General features: G+C 42.5%; 1 protein-coding gene across 1 annotated transcript in view; it reads right to left on the bottom strand.

Annotated features, from left to right (window-relative positions):
- Positions 1-12,877, bottom strand: part of TTN (titin) — a 365,525-nt gene that overhangs the window by 317,550 nt on the left and 35,098 nt on the right. The window contains exons 7-10 of the mRNA XM_068247374.1: positions 11,902-12,118; positions 6,542-6,691; positions 4,283-4,420; positions 72-344 (exon numbers count right to left, since the gene is read on the bottom strand). Of these exons, the coding sequence (XP_068103475.1) occupies positions 72-344; positions 4,283-4,420; positions 6,542-6,691; positions 11,902-12,118 (778 nt within the window). The remainder of the gene's footprint in view (positions 1-71; positions 345-4,282; positions 4,421-6,541; positions 6,692-11,901; positions 12,119-12,877) is intronic.

Here is a 12,877-nt window from a genome sequence, read left to right as displayed (position 1 = left end):
AGTTTTACTGACTTTGAAATCACATGGAAAAGAAAGTAATTAAGATAGAATGATTGTGGTCAGGGCCTAACCTGAGGTACAGGAGATGGAACATGCTCAACTGGGAGAACTTTCGGTACAGTTGGGACGTGAACCTCTGGCACTTTTATGGGTTTAGTAACCACTTGCCGCTCAGGTGAGAATTCAACAGTTTTCCTAGCAGAAATATGCTCTCTGTACTCTTTATACTGCTGTGTTGCTCCTTCAGCATAACCTTCTTCTGTGTATCCAGGTTGCCTGACACGAGCTTGGTCAACTGCAGCCACGACTGTAGCCACAGCACCCACTCTTTTGCCACCTCCGATCTAAAGATGACATTGACATAATTCATGTATAACTCCATGTAAAAAAGGTTGAAAGAAATACAAAATGTTTGGAACAAACATTGAAACAGTCAGTAGTGTAAATCCCGATATCCTATTTCCAGGGCTGAGTTTAAGACTTGTGCATGTGGGCAGCACATGAAACTTTAGTTTTTTATTTTTTATACATTTTTAATATCATAGCCCCTTAATGCTAGGTACACACCATAACATTTTGTGTTAGATAGATGGTTCGATAGATAATTTCCGACATGTCTGATCTTATTTTCCATAGTTTTCCTGATCGATTTCTCATAGAAGTGAATGGAAATAGATAAGAAAAGATAGCAGAAACGAATTGGAAATCGATCGGAAAATCAAATTTAGAAATCGATCAGATGGAAAATCGACCCCCTCCCCCCCAAAAAAGCATTGTGTGTACCCAGCATTAGTCAGGAGCAACCAAACATCTGTAATGAGGTCCAGGGGGGTGTACAAGGTGAAAGTTACTGTAACTGTACATCTTGCAGAACACATAGCTAAAAGTGTTCTGTAGTGTGTAAAGCTTGGCCTCTCTCATTGAAAAATAGGGTAAAACTTTAATGCAGGAAATTATGTTCCATCTCTGCACATTTACTTGCAAGTGGAGGTATGGGTTCTCCAGTGATGGCCAGGAACCTGCTCGCCCATTTGACTATAAGCTAGTCTTTGCTGCAGTGCTGAGGCTGATGTGTAATCAGCTGGATGGGCAAGGGTGCAGCAACAACGGCTTTCTGTTTTCCTGTACCAAGAAGTAGAGGCAGCAAAAACAAACTCAACCGTTTTCTACAGACTAATTGTTTAAAATGCGTACATAGAAAGGGTAGTAAGGCAACACAGAACGAAGCCTTATCCTAAATGAATGCTGTATAAAGCTGGACTCAAGTTTGTTTGATGCTGTGCTGGTGTAAAGTGGTCTTTGCCATTAGTGTACCCTAGGCTACTTGTCCAGTAAATACAGTTCTACCTATTGCTGAAGGACAAATATCTAGCTTCCTACTATTTTATGGAAAATGGTTCCTGGTGCTCATATGTACTGCCATCAGTACACTTTTTAAGCAACCTTGCTGTCATAAAAAGAAAAAAACCCATAAAGCAGGTTCCTGGCGTGTTTTGAGACTAGCTGTATGAAAGGTGGAATTAACGGAATGGTTTAGGTTACATTTTTGCATCACCTTTGCGATAGTCACAATTAAATCTAATTTGTTTTGAATGTGTAAAAGACATGCTAATACTTTGGTGAGACACAAACAAAAATGCACCCGACCACCTGGAGCCCGATCTGGTGTGATATCGTCTTATTGGGTTTAGGGTGAGATAATTCTGGTGAAAATATACTCACAAGTCTGGGTTGCTCCAAAGAGGCAACCACTCATTAGCGCAGATGGGGAAATACCGTCCCCACTCGGCCTTTTCTTGCTAGGTATCGGTCGCAACTCCAAATGAAAAAATATTCGGCCCGCTCTACAGGCGGGAACGAAAAACCCTACTAGGTAGGGTACAGTATATAAATTGATAAGACAGGAGGTGCCCAATTCGAAAATTTGTATAGGTTATATCAGAGCTTGTATCGACTGACACGTGCTCTTAATAATTGAAACCTTTGACTCGTAATAAAATAGAATATCTTTTCATTTATTATATGCGAACAGCACTGTGACAACGCGTTTCTCGGCGTGAAGCCGCTTCCTCAGGTCAAATGAGTGCCGGCTCCGAAACGAGCTGTGTATAGGAGGGCCTCTATACACAGCTCGTTTCGGAGCCGGCACTCATTTGACCTGAGGAAGCGGCTTCACGCCGAGAAACGCGTTCTATTTTCTATATTCTATTTTATTACGAGTCAAAGGTTTCAATTATTAAGAGCACGTGTCAGTCGATACAACCTCTGATATAACCTATACAAATTTTCGAATTGGGCGCCTCCTGTCTTATCAATTTATATGCTAATACTTTTGTGTTTTAAAAGGACTACTATCAAAAATTGTAAAATTTAAAATAAGTGAATTTGTCCCAGTGGAAAATGCACTATAAATTACTTTTTTCCTATGTCACTGTAGATAGTAAAAAAATCTGACTATTTTGGACTAGTCCATCTCCTGATCTGGAATGTCCAGGGTTTTGATTATTTTAAAATGCACTTACTGAAGTACAGTTGCTAAGTTCAACTTCCAAAATAGTATGCAATGGGTAGGTAGGCTGACATTTTCTGTATAGATGCTTTTCAGGGAGTGATTTAAAAACAAATACAGGAAATACTGAGAATCCCCCAGCTTGAGATGGGCTAATGCAAAGCTAGTCAGGTTTGTCAGATTTTACATACTTAATTTAAGTGATAGTGGCATAGAAAAAAAATTAAGGTGCATTTCACTCTGGAAGAAATGCACGTGCTTAAACATATTTTACATTTTTTAATTTTTTTCATGATAGTGGTCCTTTCAGAAGTTTTTGCTTTTTGGATCCTTCTCTACAATTTGATTGGTCATTCTGTTTTATTTAAACCATCCTTATGTTTCTTGAGCTCAGGCTAAATGTTTACTATTTAGCATTTTCATATTTTCGTATATATTTTCATATATTTCAAGTATGCTCTGCATATGTTATGCCTCTAATCACAAACTGTAAATAACATGGGAATACATATATAAAACACAAATATGAAAAGAAAAGTTCAAAGACAGCTCATATAATATCTGATTAGTTCAGATCTCTGCTGTTATATGGCACTTCATATTTAACATACAGGTGGCTGCTGTGCATATGATCACAAGTGACCAAACAAAAACAAAAAAAGGTTATAAATAATAAGAAGGCACGGTAGTGAAAGAAAGAGGTGCTCAGTGATGGAAGAAGTGCCCAGTAGTGAAATAGATGCTCTAATGATGCAAGAGGTGCCCAATAATAAAAGAAGTGCGCAAATGATGAAAGAGTTTCCCATTGGTGACGATATTCATGCTCCGGATGGGGTCATAGGGCTTGTACCTCATCTACCTCCACAGGCACATCAGATATGGCTGGTAAACCAGCTTCTTGGAGAGTAGTCCGGCTTCTTGCTTGCTCCACAGCAGCCAGAACTGTAGCCACCGCCATTTGTCTTTCACAATCATAACTCATCTGTTTGACCATTGAATGTACATGTTGGCAACCAATTTTATCTCCATACAGGTTACTTGATAAAAAAAACACACTATATTCTAAAACGTTATGAAAAAATGGCTCAAATAAGTGTGGCCAATGTCAGAGGCTAATCACAGGAAACCATCCACTTTCTTAACTTCCTATTTTGCAGGAACTTGACCAGTAATGGAGATATTCCATGTTAGCCTCTGTAAAGCCAGTGCTACTGGTCACAGTTTTAGTTCCAGTGTTAGTCTTGGAGAAAATCAAATTATACCATATGTCAAATTGACAAAAGCTGTTTTAGGAAATACCTTTATGAACTATAGTTTTCTCCAAGCTTTAGGGTTGTGACCCAGTAGTGTATTATGCCTGAAGAAGAAACTTAGGTTTCTATAGCTTGGGAGAAAACAGCTATTAAAGGCATTGCCTTGAAAAAAAGCTTTGTATGTTCTTGTACAAATTTAGTTAGTAAACATTCTTAACCTATGAATTAGATCAATTACAAAATGTGTATGTTAGCTTCTATGGTGTAGACCAGAGGTGGACAACCTGCAGATGTGGGATCCAAGAAGTTTCTATGATATGTATTTTCAGTCCCTTTATTGTTTTATCTGATTGACACTCTTCTAGTAACTATGAGCTTTCAGGAAATATGGATAACTGATCATTGACATCTTGCAGCAAAGAAACACAAGAGGGATCCAAACTCCAAGATGGTTTGGCACTCCTGGTCTAGACCATAGTGTTGGATTATGACTGTGTTATGATCACGCAGTAAAATTCACCTGTTCTTGCACTGCATGTATTTGCTCATGCTTGGCTGCTGCGACTCCTTCTACTGTTCTCGTAACTGTCTCTTGTCGGCTCTTTTCACCGGATACAACTACTGTGCTTACAGTAGTTGTTTCAGCTTCTTTTCTTACCTGGCATTTATAGAATAAAGGGTTTGCTTATAGTAAAATAAAGTCTAGGGAGAATGATGAGCGCAAATAGAATGAGAATGGATGATGTGGGTGGGAATGAAAATGTAGGTTAAAGTGATGAGGATGATGGTGCAATGATGGTATAAAAAGCGTATAGCAAGCTCTTGTTATATTTATGCTGGAGAATTAGGGACAAGCTGGACTGGGTAGTAGAGCCTCGAAGGCAAATGTGAATTGAATAATTGTGAGCAAGTTCTAAACCAAAAAGAGTAAACCATTTTTTTGTTGTATAATTAAATGATATAGGGCTGATTTGTTGAAAATGGACCAAAGACAAAAAACAGAACTGTTTCTATAGAAACCAAAACCAGCCAGACATCAGTACTCCTTTATAAGCGGAACTTAGTTTGTGATCCTATTATACATTTAGAGATTGAGTGCTCTATCCTTACATTAAGCTAAAACTTAGTGCCTACTATTCTTAACCCATTGCTACCTGAAACACACTGAATCACACCAATCTTTGCCTTAAAGAGAATGTCCAAGCAAAATAAAAAAATGAGTTTTACTTACCTGGGGCTTCTACCAGCCCCAGGCAGCCATCCTGTGCCCTCGTAGTCACTCACTGCTGCACCAGTCCCCCGCTGGCAGCTTGCCGACCTCGGAGGTCGGCGGACCGCATTGCGTACATTTTTACGCATTCCCGCTAGTGCAGGAATTTAACACATACATTTTTACGCATTACTGGTTCAATGCGTAAAAATGTATGCATTGAACCAGTAACGCGTAAAAATGTATGTGTTAATGTTCCTGCACTAGCGGGAATGTGTAAAAATGTACGCAATGCGGTCCGCCGACCTCCGAGGTCGGCAAGCTGCCAGCAGGGGACTGAAGCAGCAGTGAGTGACTATGAGGGCACAGGATGGCTGCCTGGGGCTGGTAGAAGCCCCAGGTAAGTGAAACTATTTTTTATTTTGCTTGAACCTTCCCTTTAACCCCTTCTCTGAAAAGCTAGCCTAAAACTTAGTGCTTACTATTAACCCGGGCCCGTTTCTACCTGAAACACACTGAAACACACCAATTGCATTGCCCTGACCATAAATCCTTAAACTAATGACAAGTGATGGTCATGTCTAGAAGAACTCATGGAAAATCATGTGATTTGTTTGATCAGCTGATAGATTTGCAAAGCTCTGATTTGCTGATATCACATTCTCCTTTAGCACATGATCATGTCTAGCAAATCAGAGACTTACATATCTATCACCTGACCAACGTATCACATGATTCTCCATAAGTTCTCCTAAAAATGACCATCACTACTGATGACTAATTATAACCTATAGTTATAACTTAATTAAATCTATCCAGAATGATGAATCCTGCTCTACCCTGATCATTCATCCTAAACCAGTCTTACAAGGATCCTGCTTCTGATCTGACCCTCACATTAACCCTTACCTAGCCCTAACCTAAGCACATCATTGATCTACAATTTACAAAACTTGCTAGCCTTTGAAAAAGTCTAGTACTGCTGAAATGCTTCCAGGCACCCTGTGTACTACTAAACAAGCATCTCACTGGACCATCTCACTTTTACTTATATGAGGTGAATGCTTTGTCTTTCTGTGGGTAACCTGATGTACATGCTTCTCAGGTCTGCCTCAGAGAAACAACACAATAGCCTGTTCTTGCTTGAGATTTGCCACCTGCTGGCCACAAGTGGCAAGAATTAAATATTTATGTGTAAACTTTCATATTACCCTCATAACCAATCATAGTAAATAATAAAATGTATACTAAAATAACTCATACCCTTAACTTACACTAGAGACCTGAAAAAGCCTAACTTTTCTTTGATCCAGTGTTTACAAATTAGCCCATGTTTAAAATTAAAGGCTCAGTCCAACCATAACTAGAGCTTTCATTGATAGCTCGAAAAGCCTTGTCAACTGAAATGTGTTATGGTAATATGTGACTCAGGTTTTGTTTATATGTCTGAGCCATTGTAAAAATGGCAAAAAAGTATGTCATTTATATAATTTGTCCCACAGTCAAATGTCTCCAGCCTGTCCCTGATTTTTGCTCTAGGTGCTACTACAGCTTGGCGTAGTTGTCTACCTGCTCTTGGACAGGCTGCATGTGCACGGCAGACACTGCTGTCCTTTTAGCAGTCACTTCAGCGGAGCTTGGAGAAGGCTCTCTCACTCTGGCCAGGTCAACAGCAGCAACTACTGTAGCAACCGCTGCTGTTTTCCCTGCTCCATAGACCTATAGCAGTTACATTAAAATACATGTTTCACAGGTAGAATGTGGGGGGAAAACATTCACATATTGTTAACAAAATAATTGAATATGCCTTGTTAAAGTATACCTAAACTCTGCAAAGATTCAGTCGTCACACATAGGGCTGCCAAAATGAATAAGCCCACCTCACAGCAATTAAATATTAACGTTTGAAGGTAAAAAAGCATTTAATTTCTGGTTCTAATGGCGTTTTGTCGTGTCAAAATGTCAACTGATGATTGCCTACACTGTTAGCTGACGATACATTTTCAGCAGCCTAACTTCTCTGCACCCTCAAGCTTGTTACTTCTGCTCACACACAAGTCACCCTGTCACCACTGAAAGAACATAGAGAGGTGAAAACTGAAAACCTCAGTTTCGGTTGCACAAGTATCCTATTCCAATGTGTGCTTTGAATGGTGACAGGATGAGCAGAAGCAGCAAGCGTAAGTGCACAGAGAAAGCTAGGCTGCAGATAATTCCTCAAAAGTCAGTGGAATAGGCTATCACAAGTTGGCATTATCACATGACAGAGCTCTATTAGAAGCAGTGACAAAACTTTAATACCACCAAGGTAAACTTGAATGTTCAGAACAGGTTCTATATAATTCCTATTGGCTGCCCCACATGCAGAGACTAAGAACTGCAGTTTTTAAATCAACTTTTATAACATTAATTTGTTTTATATCCATACATTTCAAAAGGGTTTTCTGCTTTAATGTAATAGTAGACTAAAATCTACAATTACGGTACTCAGTGGACCAATTTCTACACAGCCATGGCTGGACTGGTGAGGTGATATAAGTTGTACCGAAAATTGAAGACTAGCTGTTTTCAAGCGGATATAATAAGTCTCTGTGAAAACCATTGTTTTTTCATGGATGGAGTGGGATGGATCTACAAAGGCACCTCTGGTTGAGAGATAATTGTACTTTTTTTTATAAATCATGAGTGACCTTGTAGAAAAAAGTCAGCCACTATCAAGTAGCTTGGGTGTACAAAACTGACCTGGGTTATATCAGCCCACAATGAAGAATGCTGAAAAGGTAGACATAGAAATGCAATCAGAATGTAGATGCAAGCACCTACCTACAAATAGAACCTGTGTTTAAATAAATACAGGAAACACTGGACTTAATAATGATTTTAAAAAAATACACATGATTTTGGGCAGATGACTAAATGTCCCTGCTTCAACTTCAGTATCTGTGTGGCAGCAGTCCAGACGAAGCCACAGTCCAGATACAGAAGATGAAAAACCTCACTTAACATTTTTGCTAAGTCAATATGGTTTTACTGATGAAAATCTGACTTAAAACTTTAAGGGCCATATCCTATTCAAGGTGATAAGTAGCTTGCAGATGCGAGCTACTTATCACCTTGCCATCGCGCGAGAATTACCGGCAAATCCTATTGCTCATATCCTTCGCGCGATGGCCGATTGTTAGGGAGCATTACTCAGGCGAAAGCCTGAGCGATGCTCCCTTTTACCGGGCGATGGGGAGTGAGGTTTACGCTGTGGTGCTGTCCATCAGCACCACGGCCTCACTCCCCACACATGTGCACTCGCCCGCCGCCATCTTCCGCCGCTGCATCTGGGGGTCTCCTTTAATAAGGAGACCCCCAGAGCTCCCCGTCGGGTCGCCGCACAGTTTAGAAGCCCCCGCGCAGCTCTGCACCGGCACCCCTGCTGGCATACATACCGCCGCAGATCACCCGCCGCCTCTCGCCGCAAAATCCGTCGCGTAATTACAGTGTGTCTAACACTGTAATTACTGTCCGCATAGAAGGAGTCCAGGCAAAGCATCTTTGAATCTGCAGCCTGGGCTCCCCATTGGTCCGCTGTCTGAGCCATTTTATTGGTTTAGACAGCGGACCAATAGGGAGCCCAGGCTGCAGATTCAAAGATGCTTTGCCCGGGCTCCTTCTATGCCGACAGTAATTACAGTGTTACATACACTGTAATTACGCGACGGATTTTGCGGCGAGAGGCGGCGGGTGATCTGCGGCGGTATGTATGCCAGCAGGGGTGCCGGTGCAGAGCTGCGCGGGGGCTTCTAAACTGTGCGGCAACCCGACGGGGAGCTCTGGGGGTCTCCTTATTAAAGGAGACCCCCAGGTGCTGCGGCGACGACGTGCGTTAGCTAGTTTAGACCTGCTTTTTGCAGGTCTAAGCTAACGCTCATGTCTGCCGGGAAGCATCGCTTCCCAGAGACATGATAAGGGTAATTGGATTCGGTGTTAAGAACTCGCTGGGCGATTATATAGCCCAAGCGAGTTCTTTTCCGCCTGGGGGGGGGGTCTAAAGTTTAATTAGATTAGGCGATGCCCCCATCGCCTAAGTTAAGAACTCACCAGTGCTTAGCGCTGGCGAGTTCAGCAATAGAATATGGCCCCAAGTGTGGTGCCAAAAAGTAAAAGCTGATGTTATCTTGAACCTAGCTTGGACTGCTAAAAACATGCAAGGTTGCCAATAACTATACTGGCAAACCCAGAAATTAGAGCCCTTATGGGATTTGAAGGCTGGGAAGGTCTTTAAGAATACCCATCCAGGAAATGCCTGAGGGGATAACAGGGGCCTTTTTAGGGTTGCTGTGGGGACATTTAAATACTTACCGAGCTGCTAGGAGCTGCAGGAAGTCTACAAGATGTAGCTGGAGGCTCCATGAGTATTTAGGGGAGGAGGTCTATGCTTTTTCAGGAGGCAGCTCAAGCAACCGGCAAGCATATGTATCTGGCATCAGAAGATATGGTGCCAGATACTGGGGACTTTGCTGTACAATTAACTGTTTAAAGTATAAATGTAATAAACTGTGTTTAAATGTCTTAACCCAATAACCAATAATGCAATATGTTTACTATTGATTTTAGCCCCATGTTAAGATACTGCCATGTCACCCCCAGTGTGTGCAGAGAAAGCTGGTACTATAAACTAGCTACAGTCAGTCCTGATCTGTGAGGTTGTAGAGGAAACCAAGACCTCATGCTTCCAAGGAGGTGGGACTTCAGCACCAGCTGCTGTTGGTGTGGCCCTTGCAGGAGACGGCGATTTCACAGATCTGATTGAAGAAGAGGACAGTCCTCTTCCAGCCGGAGAGACTGACCTGATGGAAATGTGTTGATGCCCGTCTAAAAAGTGAGCTTCTAAAATAGCCCCACGTGCTCTAAAGCAGGGATGTCAAACCGGTCCTTCGAGGGCCGAGGTCCTCCCACATTTTTGACACAGCTCAAATTAATTGAGCTGTGCGGGTGGCCGAGGGGGGGTTAATCTTACCTATCAGGCGTCTTCTTCGCTCGTCCCTCGGCGCCTCCCACGCTGCGTTCCAATCCGGTGTCACGTGATTACATACACTTCCTCCTTCCGGGTTGAAGGAGGAAGTGTATAGTCACGTGACGCCAGGTTGGAACGCAGTGTGGGAGGTGCCGAGGGACGAGCGAAGAAGATGCCTGATGGGTAAGATTAACCCCCCCTCAGCCACCCGCACAGCTGATGTAATTAGGAGGATGAAATTCGAATAATCCTATTCGAATTTCATCCGAATTCAAATTTGAGAGCATCCCTGCTGGCATGGATCTGGCCCTCCAGGCCTGGAGTTCGACACCTGTTCTCTAAAGTGTTCTGTCACCCTTCCTTGGTTGCAATTTTTCCCTCTGCACTAGCTATCCTTCCTCTGGAGAGAGACGGTAGACCTTCAGCAAGCACTTATGGTGGCCATACATGGTACAATAAAAACGTTTGATTATCCCGTTTATTCGATCTAATGATCAAATCGAATAAAAGTTGAAAATATTTTTTTTCGATCAAGAAATTTGAACGATTATCCCGTTTTTCCGAGAAAAATCCGATCGGACATGCTGGAAAAATCTTTATATTCGATCTAACGGAGTAATCGAACTAAATTATCTAATCGAAAAAAAAATGAAAAATTGTACCATGTATGGCCACCTTTAGTCAGGAGATTCTAAAGGTGACCTGTCTTTATCTAACATGGCTTAAAATCGGTAATACAACTATATTGCATTATTGATCAGAGCGTCATTGCAGCACATTTTATCTACACTTACATATACAGAAAGAGGAAGATACAGCTCCAGTAATCTAACCCTAAGGGCCCGTTTCCACTATCGCGGAAACCGCCGCGATTCCGCAGAGTTCCCCCGCACATGGATCGCACGGGGAAACTCTGTCATAGGGGAGAATGGCGCCGCCAGCTGAATCGCTTGCGTTAGCGATTCGGCCGGAACCCCCTGCAGAATTCGTTTGGGAGGCTGCAATTCCCATAGCCGTGCATGGCACGGCTCATGGGATTCGCCTGCGATCCCGCTGACCCGGAAGAGCGGCCGCGCGTTTCGCAGACGCAGCGCCGCTAAAGTGGAAACGGGCCCTAATACAGTAAGATGATTTGAGTATAGTTTTGCATCTTTACATTCACATAGCAGCCAAAACTATATTTCAGCATCCATTACTATGGCCTGATATAACCAAGGCTGGGGTTTTAAAGAGAACCTGAGGTGGGTTTGAAGAATATTATCTGCATACAGAGGATGGATCTGCCTATACAGCCCAGCCTCTGTTGCTATCCCAAACCCCCCTAAGGTCCCCCTGCACTCTGCAATCCCTCATAAATCACAGCCATGCTGCTGACAAACAGCTTGTCAGAGCAGGCTGTGTTTATCTCTATAGTGTCAGTCTGCTGCTCTCCCCGCCTCCTGCAGAACTCCAGTCCCCGCCTGCATCACTTCCCTCCCTGCTGATTGGAGGGAAGGGACGGGGGCAGGGACCGGAGCTATGCAGGAGGCGGGGGAGCAGCTGAGACTGACACTACAGATGTAAACACAGCCTCACAGCACGGCTGTGATTTATGAGGGATTGCAGAGTGCAGGGGGACCTTAGTGGGGTTTGGGATAGCAACAAAGGCTGGGCTGTATAGGCAGATCCAGCCTCTGTATGCAGATAACATTCTTTAAACACACCTCGGGTTCTCTTTAAGCTTTTACAATCTTTCAAGGTGACTTAGAAACTCTGAAAATCTTCCGTCCTGGGTTCTGTTTTTGGCAATGAGAGGGGTTGCCCGATAAATTACTCTTTTATTTGCTCTTTTCTTTGCATTACTAGACAGAGTCCACTTTTAGATTTAAGTAGAAATCCTTTGTAAGCGCTTTAAGAGTTGGGTTGAAAAGAGTGACCCTATTACCTCTCGTGCCTCCATTCCAGTGACCGTCACCTGTTCCCTCGATTCCCACTTCTGCTCAGTCCTGAGCTGTGAGGTTGTGGAGGAAACCAAGACCTCATGCTTCCATGGAGGCGGGACTTCAGCACCAGCTGCTGTTGGTGTGGCCCTTGCAGGAGACGGCGATTTCACAGATCTGATTGGAGAAGAGGACAGTCCTCTTCCAGCCGGAGACACTGACCTGATGGAAATGTGAAAATATAAAAAACATCAGTAATATTCTAATGCCAATAATCTTACCAAGAGTTTTTACACACATGTCAAACTCAAACTGGAGGTTTCCTGACTAGGTCATATGAGTCTTTCACAGTGCTGATTAGGAATATTTTTCAGGATTTCAATGCAAGTCATATACAATGCAATACCTCCAAAATGATCCATTTGAGAGTGCGGAATAGTGTATTTAAAGCACACCTCAAGCGAGAGGCATATTGAGACTCCAATATTGTTTTCCTTTTGAACAATGTAAATTGCCTGGCAGTCCTGCTGGTCCTCTGCCAACAATTCATTTTTCCATACACCCTGAACAAGCATGAAGATCAGATCTGACTGGATTACATGAATGCTTGCTCCCGGTGTGATTCAGACACTACTACAGCCAAAGAGATAAACAGGGCTGCCAGGCAACTGGTGTTGCTTAAAAAGAAATAGATATGTCAGCCTCTATATCCCTGTAACTTCAGGTGTCCTTTAAACAGGTTAAACTTGATGGAGGTATATCTTTGTTCAAACAAAATCAACTATTTAAAGTACTACAAATCCTTGCATCACACACACTAGTATTATTATTATCATCATTATTATTATCATCATCAATTATTTTAACAGTGCCATCATCTTCCATGGTGCTGTGCAAAGCAAATTTGGACAATAACTCCTCCCCCACACCCACATTTCTATGTTCTCCCTTCCTTCTGTTGCCTTTGCATCTTATCACTGA

This window comes from Hyperolius riggenbachi, chromosome 7 (assembly GCF_040937935.1).
Source record: "Hyperolius riggenbachi isolate aHypRig1 chromosome 7, aHypRig1.pri, whole genome shotgun sequence".
Taxonomy (NCBI): Eukaryota; Metazoa; Chordata; class Amphibia; order Anura; family Hyperoliidae; genus Hyperolius; species Hyperolius riggenbachi.
This window is presented reverse-complemented; position numbering and strand designations above follow the sequence as displayed.